Source organism: Aegilops tauschii, chromosome 6 (genome assembly GCF_002575655.3).
Source record: "Aegilops tauschii subsp. strangulata cultivar AL8/78 chromosome 6, Aet v6.0, whole genome shotgun sequence".
Lineage (NCBI taxonomy): Eukaryota > Viridiplantae > Streptophyta > Magnoliopsida > Poales > Poaceae > Aegilops > Aegilops tauschii.
Genome location: NC_053040.3, coordinates 426125846 through 426140814, shown reverse-complemented (window position 1 = coordinate 426140814; position 14969 = coordinate 426125846). Strand labels below are relative to the sequence as shown.

Below are 14969 nucleotides of genomic sequence, written 5' to 3'. Positions count from 1 at the left end.
AATGGTCTTCACCGATATACGTAGAGGTGATCTTTACATAGTTGATTTCACTAAAAAGGCTCAACCTAGAACTTGCTTAATTGCTAAATCTTCTAAGGGTTGGTTGTGGCATAGAAGGCTAGGTCATGTGGGTATGCGAAATCTTGATAAGCATATTAAAGGTGATCATATCCTTGGAATAAAAGACGTCATATTTGACAAGGATAGACTCTGCAGTGCTTGTCAGGCGGGAAAACAGGTTGGAGGAAGTCATCGCGCGAAGAACATCATGACCACGAGAAGACCACTCAAGCTACTTCACATGGATGTCTTTGGTCCAAATGCCTACAAGAGTCTCGGTGGTAACTCATTTGGTCTGGTCATAGTTGATGATTTTTCAAGATTTACGTGGGTGTTCTTTCTTGACGACAAATTGTAGGTCCAAAAGATCTTCCAAAACCTCACTAGGAAGGCCCAAAATCAATTTGACGTGAAGATCAAGAAGGTTCGGAGCGACAATGGAACGGAGTTCAAGAATGCAAATGTGGATACCTTTCTTGACGAAGAGGGGATTTCACATGAGTTCTCGTCTACGTACACACCTCAACAAAATGGAGTTGTTGAGAGGAAGAACCGGACTCTTATTGAGATGGCAAGAACGATGCTTGATGAGTACAAGACTCCAAAACACTTTTGGGCGGAAGCGGTTGAGACAGCTTGTCATGCAACAAATCGCTTGTATCTTCACAAGCTACTCGGCAAGACGGCATACGAGCTCCTCACCGGTAACAAACCCCAAGTTGGATACTTTTGAGTATTTGGCTCAAAGTGCTACATTCTTGATAAGCATCGTCGTTCTAAATTTGCTCCTAAATCTCATGAAGGCTTCCTACTTGGTTATGGCTCAAACTCTCACACTTACCGTGTCTACAACAATTTCACCCGAAAGGTTGAAGAGACGGTAGATGTGAAGTTTGATGAATCTAACGGCTCGCAAGTAGAGCAATTGCCAATTGATGTAGGAGACAAAGACCCTTCGGAAGCAATCCAAGACTTGTCTATTGGCAAGATTCATCCAACGGAGGTGAAGGAGAGTACCTCGTCCATCCAAGTGGAAGCTTCTACCTCACGACAAGGTGAACCAAGAATTGATACGGAAGCATCCACAAGTGGGACACACCAAGACGAAGAAAACGAGGAAGCACACCAAGATGAACATCAACAACCTCCTTCTCCACCACGTCAAGAGAATGACAACGTCAACAATGAAGAAGGCCAAGAATAAGAACAGGATGAAGAGGATGTTCCACCCCGAGCCAAGCCAAAGCTCCCACGAGTTCGAGCAAGAATCGCCAAAGACCATCCCGTCGAGCAAATCTACGATGATATCCAAACCGGGAGAATCACTCGGGCTAAAACTCGTTTGGCTAACTTTTGTGAACATTACTCATTCATCTCTAGCATTGAACCTATGAAGGTTGAAGAAGCATTGGAAGATCCGGATTGGATAAACGCTATGCATGAAGAGCTACATAACTTTGAGAGAAATCAAGTGTGGACATTGGTCGAGAAGCCCGACAACAACCACAACATCATTGGTACCAAATGGGTGTTTTGCAACAAGCAAGATGAAGATGGTCAAGTCGTCCGCAACAAAGCACGCCTAGTCGCCCAAGGCTACACTCAAGTCGAAGGTATGTACTATGGTGAGACATATGCTCCCGTTGCTAGACTTGAGTCCATTCGCATCTTACTTGCTTATGATAATCACCATCATATCACCTTGTACCAAATGGACATTAAAAGTGCTTTTCTAAATGGTGAAATTGAGGAGGAAGTTTATGTCAAGCAACCTCCTGGCTTTGTCAATCCTAAGAAACCTAATCATGTTTAAAAACTTCACAAAGCCCTTTATGGTCTTAAACAAGCTCCTAGAGCTTGGTATAAATGCTTGACCAAGTTTCTTATTGAAAAAGGTTTTGAAATTGGTAAAATTGATTCTACTCTTTTCACTAAAAGGGTTAATGGAGAACTATTTGTGTGCCAAATTTATGTTGATGATATTATATTTGGTTCGACTAACCCTCATTTTAGTGAGAAGTTTGGAAAGCTAATGTCGGAGAAGTTTGAGATGTCTATGATGAGTGAACTCAAATTCTTTCTCGGTTTGCAAATCAAGCAAACTAAGGAAGGTACCTTTGTCTCTCAAACAAAGTACACCAAGGACTTATTCAAGAAGTTCAATATGCAAGAATGCAAAGGTATGTCTACACCCATGGCTACTAGTGGACATCTTGATTTGACCAAAGATGGTGAACCGGTTGATCAAAAAGTTTACCGCTCTATGATTGGTTCATTGTTATATCTATGTGCCTCCCATCCTGATATTATGCTAAGTGTGTGCATGTGTGCACAATATCAAGCGGCCCCTAAAGAGTGTCATCTTAAGGCTGTGAAAAGGATAGTGAGATACTTAATACACACACCAAATTTTGGCATTTGGTATCCTAAGAGGTCTTCTTTCGATCTTGTTGGCTACTCCGATTCGGACTATGCCGGAGACAAGGTTGATAGAAAATCCACTTCGGGTACTTGTCAATTTCTTGGTAGATCTCTTGTGTCTTGGTCCTCCAAGAAACAAAACTCGGTATCCTTATCCACCGCCGAAGCGGAATACATTGCCGCTGGATCATGTTGTGCTCAATTACTTTGGATGACCCAAACTCTTAAAGATTATGGGATATATGTGAAACATGTTCCATTGCTGTGTGACAATGAAAGTGCTATCAAGATTGCTCACAATCCCGTGCAACACTCTCGAACTAAGCATATTGAAGTTCGTCATCATTTTATTCGAGATCATGTTGCCAAAGGGGACATTGATCTTAAGCATGTTCACACCGATAAGCAATTAGTGGATATATTTACCAAACCGCTTGATGAGAAAGTCTTTTGCCGTTTGAGAGGTGAATTGAACATCATTGATGCTTCAAACTTGGAGTAGGGACTCCATTTGGATACATGCAAGGCATGAGTCTTTGACTAATCCTTGATATTTCTTTCATGATGCTATCAATATGTCTTGGATATTTTTGCACCCTTGCATGCTATCTAACCCTTGTAGGTACTTGGATGAATCTAAATCCATGAGATTGCAACTCAAACATATCTTGAGCAATCTCTACATCACCAAGTCTCTACACAATGGTGGTTGAAGACGAGGAAGCACAAAACCCCTCAAATATATCCTTTGACACATTCTATGTTAAATTTTATGATTGTCATTTTGGATACACAAGTGCTCTTCCTTGCAAAACTAACCCATGTAGGTAGATGAACTAAAATTCCAAGTGGTGCTCCCAACTCTTGATGAACTACATCAACCTTGAGCAACCCACACAAGTTCAACTACATGATCAAGATTAACAACACCACCCAAGGTATGTTATTCCATCTTAGAGAAGCTTTACTCCAAGTCATGGGGTAAAGCAACTCAACAAGATGAGAATACATCAAGACGCTTAAACGAAAAATGGTAACCCCATTTTGAGCTTAAACGATGAGTATGACCAAAGATCAAGTGACCTCACTTGACTCTTATGTCAATATACTCAAACATAGGTGACTTTGTCACCGCCCAATTCTAGATGAAGTTCTCTTGTGTTTCCTCTTGCATTTGTCTCATGCATATGTATTTCCCCTTTCAGAAAAACTTCATCTAGATCTTTTCATTTCTTCTTGTTCTGCATTTTCTGCATCCAATTCATTGCAAATCTTTCAGCAAATTCCTTGCAAATCCTTGTGAGATCTTAAGTGCCTAGTGAGCTGAGGTGACAAGTGTTTTCTCTGTGATGGACTCGGTCACACTAGTTTGTTTCTTTCGGTTCAACCAAATTCTCTCGGTGCCACCGAAGCACACAACTCGGTGCTACCGATTTCACTATAGGAAAGACAACTTGCCACTTATTCCTGCAGTCTTTCTTGCTCCAGCTCCACTCAATGATTCTTGTCCTCTACAAGCATCACATTCAACTTGCTTTGTGACTCAAGGACCAAACCCTTCTGCAATATGTTCACACACGAACACGTCACCGTGTACCTCCAACGCCGAGGATGATGCACCGCAGCTCACGTCGAAGGAGATCCGACCGGCAGCGCGACACGCAAGACAGCCGGCAGATGCTTTTGTAGACCCGAAGCCCCGCTTGCCGGGAGGGACCCCGTCAGGGCTCGCGGCGGCTATGGGCTGCTCCAGGTCAATTCGCTCGCCCCTAGAGCCTCGTGGATCCGCAGCCCTCTAGCATGAAGAACTAGCGAAGAACGAGAAGAAAGATACAAGGGAGAGATAAAAAGTAGATGAACACGAAAAAGTAGTAGATTGATTTGATCGATTGTGTGTTGTTCAATCGGCCGTTACCCCTTAGGTATATAAGAGGCGGCTGGACTTCCCGTTCAAGGAAAAGGCTTGGATTCACGTCCAAACCCTAGTCAAATTCGGATTGGTTTTATCCGAACTTTCCAAAACTGTTCGGTTTAAACTGACTGTACTTTGCGGGTCTTTTTTGTAGTGGTAAACGACTTTGGATGGAAACGAGTCCAAAAGCAATCTTGACCGTTTCGACGAGACGAACAACTTTCATGTTGAACATTTTTTCATCAGAGGTTATCTCGAAGGTCAAATCGCTCGCGCAAAACAGCTAATTATTCACGCAGCTCATCAGACATACCCACGTATGTGTCTGGTTCCGGGCGTCATATTTTGCTCACTGGAGGGTCGCGCTGTGCGGGCTCTAACTTTTGCACAGGACCTCGGATTGGGACGATCTTTATATCAAAATCAATCGTTTCGACAAGACGCACAACTTCCGTGTAGAACATTTTTCCATCCGAGATCATCTGAATAACCTTTTGAGCCCATCTTCAACTTCTCGTCTGATTGACTATCACAGCCTCCACCCCGGCAAGCTTTCCATCCGAGTAAGCTTTCCACACCGGCAATGTTTCTACCCGGCAAGCTTTCACACCGGCAAGGTTTCACCCCGGAAAGGTTTCTACCCCGGCAAGGGTTCCTCCCTGACAAGGTTTCTCCCCCGACAAGATTTCACACCGGCAAGCTTCCACACCGGCGATCTTTCTGTGCCGGCAAGCTTTCCACGCCGGCAAGCCTTCACACCGGCAAGCTTTCACACCGGCAAGATTTTACCCCAGCAAGGTTTTCGCCCCGGCATGCTGCTTTATGATCGTGCCACTTTTGAGCGTCAACACAATAAAACAAAAATCCAGAAGAGCCCTTCTTGGAAATTGATGTCAAAGGGGGAGAGAGAGATCACATCAAATCTCTATGCTTAATCATTTCTATAGGGGGAGAGGATACTCAGGGGGAGTGTGTAAGAAACCCCAGATGCTTGGTGTTCAAGAGGAGAGAAGTTACATGTCTTTAAGAGGGGCAAGACTTGATCATATTTGATTGCTTGCATTAGCTCAAGCTCTGTTGTCTTTTCTTTTGCTCTGATTTTCTGTTCCCTATCTTCTTCCAATATCCCATTCAAGATTTAGGGGGAGCAAGACATCTAAGGGAAGGAAATCTCTGATTTTATTGCACATCTTTACCTTTGGGGACATGTCTATATCCAATGGAGTACTCAGTACTCACTCTCTACATGTCATCCCAGTCTTGGTACCTTTGTGGTTCTTCTGTTTGCTCTAGCTAGTAGATGTATCTGTGTTATCTAACCTTGTTTACTCAGGTTCATCCCTTCCTAAGCCAACTCAAGACCACAAGGTAATTATATGCATCACAGTCACATGCATGAGAATTTCTTGCTGATGTACATATTGTTTGCAAGAAGGACTCATGAGCATGAAGGCACATTTCCTATATTCACATCATTTGTTCTGATACATATAGCCAAGATACATGTAACACATGGCTTACTCTGTCATGCTTATGCATTCACATGCTCCTATGTTCCATATTTACATGAGTGCATACATATAGGGGGAGCCTATGCGTGTTACATGTCTTTCCAAAGCTTTACTTGTTGCTCTCTATATCTTTATCTAAAGCTTTGATGTATGTTGCCATCAATTACCAAAAAGGGGAAGATTGAAAGCACAAGTGCTCCCTGGGTGATTTTGGTAATTAATGTCAACATATCTCTTGTTGGACTAATGCTTCTACCTAGTATATTTCAGATAAGTTCAGCAATGGAGTGGCATGGACTAGAGGATGTGGAACCCTTTTAATATGCTAAGGACAAATGATTGGCTCAAGCTCAAAGCTCAGGACTCTACATTTTGTATTTTAGTGATCCAAGATCACATTGAGTCCATAGGAAAGCCAATACTATTAAGAAGGGATGAGGTGTTGCTTAATGGCTTGCTTGCTCAAAGTGCTTAGTGATATGCTCCAAAGCCCTCAACCACTTCCTCACTTCCAAATATGTCCCAAACCAAAAGTCAAACTCGGCCCCACCGATTCTTTCTATCCGGTGCCACCGAGTTCAGTTGACATAGCCACTGCCAGAAACCCTAATCAATTCGGTCTCACCGATGGGATCTCGGTCTCACCGAGATGGGCATGCAAACTCTCTGTTGCCTATTGCAATATTTTCGGTCCCACCGAGATAGGCAATCGGTCCCACCGAGTTTGCTTGGCCAACTCTCTGTTTTGCTTATTACGCAAATCGGTCTCACCGAGTTTGAGTAATCGGTCAAACCGAGTTTTGGATTTACCCTAACCCTAGCACATCGGTCCCACCGAGTTGATCCAGTCGGTCCCACCGAAACACCTAACGGTCACATTATGAACCAAATCGGTCTGACCGAGTTCTTTGAATCGGTCCCACCGAGTTTGGTGATTTGTGTGTAACGGTTAGATTTTGTGTGGAGGCTATAAATACCCCTCCACCCACTCTTCACTCGTGGAGAGAGCCATCAGAACATGCCTACACTTCCAATACATATTTTCTGAGAGAGAACCACCTACCCTTGTGTTGAGGTTAAGATATTCCATTCCAACCACATAAATCTTGATCTCTAGCCTTCCCCAAGTTGCTTTCCACTCAAATCTTCTTTCTACCAAATCCAATCCTATGAGAGAGAGTTGAGTGTTGGGGAGACTATCATTTGAAGCACAAGAGCAAGGAGTTCATCATCAACACACCATTTGTTACTTCTTGGAGAGTGGTGTCTCCTAGGTTGGCTAGGTGTCACTTGGGAGCCTCCGACAAGATTGTGGAGTTGAACCAATGAGTTTGTAAGGGCAAGGAGATCGCCTACTTCGTGAAGATCTACCCTAGTGAGGCAAGTCCTTCATGGGCGACGGCCATGGTGGGATAGACAAGGTTGCTTCTTCGTGGACCCTTCGTGGGTGGAGCCCTCCATGGACTCGCGCAACCGTTACCCTTCGTGGGTTGAAGTCTCCATCAACGTGGATGTACGATAGCACCACCTATCAGAACCACGGATAAAAAACTCCGTGTCTCCAAATTGCGTTTGCATACTCCAATCCCTTCTCTTTACATTCTTGCAACTTGCATGCTTTACTTTCTGCTGCTCATATACTCTTTGTATGCTTGCATGCTTGCTTGCTATGTATTGGGAATGTTTAAAGTAGAGAGTACAACGGGTAAAAGAGGGGTTACACCGCTGCATAGAGGGGTTAAGTGTTGGAAATATGCCCTAGAGGCAATAATAAAATGGTTATTATTATATTTCTTTGTTCATGATAATTGTCTGTTGTTCATGCTATAATTGTATTATCCAGAAATCGTAATACATGTGTGAATACATAGACCACAACATGTCCCTAGTAAGCCTCTAGTTGACTAGCTCGTTGATCAACAGATAGTCATGGTTTCCTGACTATGGACATTGGATGTCATTGATAACGGGATCACATCATTAGGAGAATGATGTGATGGACAAGACCCAATCCTAAGCATAGCACAAAAGATCGTGTAGTTCGTTTGCTAGAGCTTTGCCAATGTCAAGTATCATTTCCTTAGACCATGAGATCGTGCAACTCCCGGATACCGTAGGAGTGCTTTGGGTGTACCAAATGTCACAACGTAACTGGGTGACTATAAAGGTGCACTACGGGTATCTCCGAAAGTGTCTGTTGGGTTGGCACAGATCGAGACTGGGATTTGTCACTCCGTATGACAGAGAGGTATCTCTAGGCCCACTCAGTAATGCATCATCATAATGAGCTCAATGTGACTAAGGAGTTAGTCACGGGATCATGCATTACGGTACGAGTAAAGTGACTTGCCAGTAACGAGATTGAACAAGGTATTGGGATACCGACGATCGAATCTCGGGCAAGTAACGTACCGATTGACAAAGGGAATTGTATACCGGATTGATTGAATCCTCGACATCGTGGTTCATCCGATGAGATCATCGTGGAACATGTGGGAGCCAACATGGGTATCCAGATCCCGCTGTTGGTTATTGACCGGAGAGGCATCTCGGTCATGTCTGCATGTCTCCCGAACCCGTAGGGTCTACACACTTAAGGTTCGGTGACGCTAGGGTTGTAGAGATATTAGTATGCGGAAACCCAAAAGTTGTTCGGAGTCCCGGATGAGATCCCGGACGTCATGAGGAGTTCCGGAATGGTCCGAAGGTGAAGAATTATATATAGGAAGTCCAGTTTCGGCCACCGGGAAAGTTTCGGGGGTTATCGGTATTGTACCGGGACCACCGGAAGGGTCCCGGGGGTCCACCGGGTGGGGCCACCTATCTCGGAGGGCCCCATGGGCTGAAGTGGGAGGGGAACCAGCCCCTAGTGGGCTGGTGCGCCCCCCATGGGTCTCCCCCTGCGCCTAGGGTTGGAAACCCTGGGGGTGGGGGGCGCCCTACCTGACTTGGGGGGGGGGGAGTTTCCCCCCCTTGGCCGCCGCCCGCCCATAGATGGGATCCTAGGGCCGGCGCCCCCCAGGGGGCCTATATAAAGGGGGGGAGGGAGGGCTGCTGTACCCTAGCCCTTGGCGCCTCCCTCTCCCTCCCGTGACACCTCTCTCTCCCGCTTGCGCTTGGCGAAGCCCTGCCGGGATCCCCGCTACTTCCACCACCACGCCGTCGTGCTGCTGGATCTCCATCAACCTCTCCTTCCCCCTTGCTGGATCAAGAAGGAGGGGACGTCGCTGCTCCGTACGTGTGTTGAACGCGGAGGTGCCGTCAGTTCGGCACTCGGTCATCGGTGATTTGGATCACGACGAGTACGACTCCATCAACCCCGTTCACTTGAACGCTTCCGCTCGCGATCTACAAGGGTATGTAGATGCACTCCTTTCCCCTCGTTTCTAGTAGACTCCATAGATGGATCTTGGTGATGCGTAGAAAATTCTATAAAATTCTGCAACGATCCCCAATAGTAAGAGTTGGTGATGATGGCGGTGAAGTTGTTGGTGAAGATTGCGTTAATGATGATGGCCACGGCAACGTTCCGGCGCCACTGGAAGAGAAGGGGAGAGGGAGCCCCTTCTTCTTCTTCCTTGACCTCCTCCCTAGATGGGAGAAGGGTTTCCCGTCTGGTCCTTGGCCTCCATGGCATGGGAGGGGCGAGAGCCCCTCCGAGAGTGGATCTGTCTCTCTCTGTTTCTGCGTTCTGTTCTGCTACCCTTTCACCGTTTCGTATATATATGGAGATCCGTAACTCCGATTGGATTGAAACCTTCGCCCAGATTTTTCTCCGAAAATTAGTTTTCTTGCGTCCAAAGTTGAGCAGCAACCGCCTTACGAGGGGACCACGAGGGGGGGCAGGCGCGCCCCCTGCCTCGTGCCCCCCTCGGGCACCGTCTTGCGTTGATTCTTCTTCCAGAATTTTCCAAATATTCCAAAAATATTCTCTGTCCGTTTTTATTCCGTTTGGATTCCGTTTGATATGGGGTTTCTGCGAAACAGAAAACATGCAACAAACAGGAACTAGCACTGGGCACTGGATCAATATGTTAGTCCCAAAAATAATATAAAAAGTTGCCAAAAAGTATATGAAAGTTGTAGAATATTGGCATGGAACAATCAAAAATTATAGATATGACGGAGACGTATCAATCGCATGTATATGCATGGGCTATCCGGTGGCCCCGGTGGTCTAGGAAGTTGACCGGCACCGAGAGAGGGGGTAGGCCACGGTCAACAACTGCTTCTTCTCATGTTTATTACTTTACACTCTTTAAAGTTCTCTCTCGGTGCCGGTCTAGAAAGTTGACCGGCACCGAGAGAGCGGGTAGGCCACGGTCAACACCTGCTTCTTCTCATGTTTTTTACTTTACACTCTTTAAAGTTCTCTCTCGGTGCCGTTCTAGGAAGTTGGCCGGCACTGAGAGAGGGGGTAGGCCACGGTCAACAACTGCCTCTTCTCGCTTTTTTTTACTTTACACTCTTTAAAGTTCTCTCTCGGTGCCGGTCTAGAAAGTTGACCGGCACCGAGAGAGGGGGTAGGCCACGGTCAACAAGTGCTTTTTCTCATGTTTTTTACTTTACACTCTTTAAAGTTGAGTTTTGAACAAATCTAACCCAAAAAGAATATATATATATATATATATATATATATATATATATATATATATATATATGAGTGCATCAAAAGTATTTTATCGAAAAAATTCATCAAAAGTCATGGAATTTCCAAACTTTGGTCGTAAAAGCATATGAAATATGAGATACAAAAAAGATAGTGCAAAACAAAAACAAAAAGAGAAGGGGAAAAATTAGATCAGTGGTTACCGAGGGTCGATTCTCGGCTCTCGGTAATGGCCACCTTTTCCGAGAGGCGCTCTCGGTAAAGCATCTAACCTAGATCTTAACCTTTCCCCTTTCTTTTGTATCTTCATTCCCGTCCTCTCTGTTCCCTGCGCCACCACCGCCGCCGACGCTGAAATCGCCACCGCCGCCGCTGCCAGCCCTCAACCACCACCAACTGCCGCCGCCACCCCTCCTCCACCGCCCCCAACTGTCGCCGCCACGATGGTTCATGGCCGGCGGCGGGCTCGGCGGCTCTTCGATGCGACCCAACGACGGCCGTCGCAGCGGAGCTCCTCCGGTAGCGCGGCAGCTGGAGATGCCCTCAGTGTTGGAAATATGCCCTAGAGGCAATAATAAATTGGTTATTATTATATTTCCTTGTTCATGATAATCGTTTATTATCCATGCTAGAATTGTATTGATAGGAAACTCAGATACATGTGTGGATACATAGACAACACCATGTCCCTAGTAAGCCTCTAGTTGACTAGCTCGTTGATCAATAGATGGTTACGGTTTCCTGACCATGGACATTGGATGTCGTTGATAACGGGATCACATCATTAGGAGAATGATGTGATGGACAAGACCCAATCCTAAGCCTAGCACAAGATCGTGTAGTTCGTTTGCTCAGAGCTTTTCTAATGTCAAGTATCAGTTCCTTAGACCATGAGATTGTGCAACTCCCGGATACCATAGGAATGCTTTGGGTGTACCAAACGTTACAACGTAACTGGGTGGCTATAAAGGTGCACTACAGGTATCTCCGAAAGTGTCTGTTGGGTTGGCACGAATCGAGACTGGGATTTGTCACTCCGTGTAAACGGAGAGGTATCTCTGGGCCCACTCGGTAGGACATCATCATAATGTGCACTATGTGACCAAGGAGTTGATCACGGGATGATGTGAGTTATGGAACGAGTAAAGAGACTTGCCGGTAACGAGATTGAACAAGGTATAGGGATACCGACGATCGAATCTCGGGCAAGTAACATATCGATAGACAAAGGGAATTGTATACGGGATTGATTGAATCCCCGACATCGTGGTTCATCCGATGAGATCATCATGGAATATGTGGGAGCCAACATGGGTATCCAGATCCCGCTGTTGGTTATTGACCGGAGAACGTCTCGGTCATGTCTGCATGGTTCCCGAACCCGTAGGGTCTACACACTTAAGGTTCGGTGACGCTAGGGTTATAGGGAAAGTATGTACGTGGTTACCGAATGTTGTTCGGAGTCCCGGATGAGATCCCGGACGTCACGAGGAGTTCCGGAATGGTCCGGAGGTAAAGATTTATATATGGGAAGTCCTGTTTTGGTCACCAGAAAAGTTTCGGGTGATATCGGTAATGTACCGGGACCCCCGGGACCAAGTGGGGCCACCAGCCCCAGAAGGCTGCGTGGGCCAAGTGTGGGAGGGGACCAGCCCCAGGTGGGCTGGTGCGCCCCCCCACCAAGGCCCAAGCGCATGGGAGAGTGGGAGGGGGCAAACCCTAGGTCCAAATGGGCCTTAAGGCCCACCCTAGTGGCGCCCCCCTCTCCTCCCCTTGGCCGCCCCCTTAGATGGGATCTAGGGCTGGCCGCCTCCTCTTGGGGTGGGAACCCTAGAGGGGGGCGCAGCCCCCTCCCCCCTATATATAGTTGAGGTTTGGGCTGCCCAAGACACATGAGAACGTCTCTCTTTCGGTGCAGCCCTACCCCTCTCCCTCCTCCTCCTCTCCCGCGGTGCTTGGCGAAGCCCTGCGGGATTGCCACGCTCCTCCATCACCACCACGCCGTCGTGCTGCTGCTGGATGGAGTCTTCCCCAATCTCTCCCTCTCTCCTTGCTGGATCAAGGCGTGGGAGACGTCACCGGGCTGCACGTGTGTTGAACGCGGAGGCACCGTTCTTCGGTGCTTAGATCAGAATCAACCGCGATCTGAATCGCTACGAGTACGACTCCCTCATCCGCGTTCTTGCAACGCTTCTGCATCGCGTTCTACAAGGGTATGTAGATGCACTCCCCTTCCCCTCGTTGCTAGATTACTCCATAGATTGTTCTTGGTGATGCGTAGAAAATTTTGAATTTCTGCTCCGTTCCCCAACAGTGGCATCATGAGCTAGGTCTATGCGTAGATTCTATGCACGAGTAGAACACAAAGTAGTTGTGGGCGTCGATGTTGTCAATTCTTCTTGCCGCTACTAGTCTTATCTTGTTTCGGCGGCATTGTGGGATGAAGCGGCCCGTACCGACCTTACACGTACGCTTACGTGAGACAGGTTCCACCGACTGACATGCACTAGTTGCATAAGGTGGCTAGCGGGTGTCTGTCTCTCCCACTTTAGTCGAAATGGATTCGATGAAAAGGGTCCTTATGAAGGGTAGATAGAAATTGGCATATCACGTTGTGGTTTTACGTAGGTAAGAAACGTTCTTGCTAGAAACCTATACAAGCCACGTAAAAACTTGCAACAACAATTAGAGGACGTCTAACTTGTTTTTGCAGCATGTGCTATGTGATGTGATATGGCCAGAAGATGTGATGAATGATATATGTGATGTATGAGATTGATCATATTCTTGTAATAGGAATCACGACTTGCATGTCGATGAGTATGACAACCGGCAGGAGCCATAGGAGTTGTCTTTATTTTTTGTATGACCTGCGTGTCATTGAATAACGCCATGTAAATTACTTTACTTTATTGCTAAGCGCGTTAGCCATAGAAGTAGAAGTAATCATTGGTGTGACAACTTCATGAAGACACAATGATGGAGATCATGGTGTCATGCCGGTGACAAAGATGATCATGGTGCCCCGAAGATGGAGATCAAAGGAGCAAAATGATATTGGCCATATCATGTCACTATTTGATTGCATGTGATGTTTATCATGTTATGCATCTTATTTGCTTAGAACGACGGTAGTAAGTAAGATGATCCCTCACTAAAATTTCAAGAGACGTGTTCCCCCTAACTGTGCACCGTTGCGAAGGTTCGTTGTTTCGAAGCACCACGTGATGATCGGGTGTGATAGATTCTAACGTTCGAATACAATGGGTGTTGATGAGCCTAGCATGTACAGACATGGCCTCGGAACACATGCAAAAACACTTAGGTTGACTTGACGAGCCTAGCATGTACAGACATGGCCTCGGAACACAAGAGACCGAAAGGTCGAGCATGAGTCGTATAGAAGATACGATCAACATGGAGATGTTCACCGATGATGACTAGTCCGTCTCACGTGATGATCGGACACGGCCTAGTTTGACTCGGATCATGTATCACTTAGATGACTAGAGGGATGTCTATCTGAGTGGGAGTTCATTAATCAGATGAACTTCATTATCATGAACATAGTCAAAAGGTCTTTGCAAATTATGTCATACGCTTTAGTTCTACTGTTTAAGATATGTTCCTAGAGAAAATTTAGTTGAAAGTTGGTAGTAGCAATTATGCGGACTGGGCCCGTAAACTGAGGATTGTCCTCATTGCTGCACAGAAGGCTTATGTCCTTAATGCACCGCTCGGTGTGCTGAACCTCAGCGTCGTCTGTAGATGTTGCGAAACATCTGACATACACGTTTTGATGACTACGTGATAGTTCAGTGCGTAATGCTAATGGTTTAGAATTGTGGCACCAAAGACGGTTTTGAAACGTCGCAGAACATATGAGATGTTCTGAAGACTGAAATTGGGATTTCAGACTAGTGCCCACGTCAAGAGGTATGAGACCTCTGACAAGTTTCTTAAGCCTGCAAACTAAGGGAGAAAAGCTCAATCGTTGAGCATGTGCTCAGATTGTCTGAGTACCACAATCGCTTGAATCGAGTGGGAGTTAATCTCCCAGATGAGATAGTGATGGTTCTCCATAGTCACTGCCACCAAGCTATTAGAGCTTTGTGATGAACTATAAATATCAAGGATAGATGATGATCCTTGAGCAACTCGCGATGTTTGACACCGCGAAAGTAGAAATCAAGAAGGAGCATCAATTGTTGATGGTTAGTAAAACCACTAGTTTCTATAAGGGCAAGGGCAAAAGGGATACTTCATGAAACAACAAATCGTTTGCTGCTCAAGTGAAGAATCCCAAGGTTGAACCCAAACCTGAGACTGAGTGCTTCTGTAATGAGAGGAACGGTCACTGAAGCAGTACTACCCTAGATACTTGGTAGATGAGAAGGCAGGCAAGGTCGACAGAAGTATATTGGATGTACATTTATGAATGTGTACTTTACTAGTA

The 14969-nt window shown here is 46.0% G+C and overlaps 1 protein-coding gene across 1 annotated transcript in view; it reads right to left on the bottom strand.

The window, feature by feature from the left end:
- Positions 1-10965, bottom strand: part of LOC109769235 (uncharacterized) — a 34598-nt gene extending 23633 nt beyond the window's left edge. The window contains exon 1 of the mRNA XM_040393732.1: positions 10798-10965. Coding sequence (XP_040249666.1) covers positions 10798-10965 — 168 coding nt within the window. The remainder of the gene's footprint in view (positions 1-10797) is intronic.
- Positions 10966-14969: the final 4004 nt, after the last annotated feature.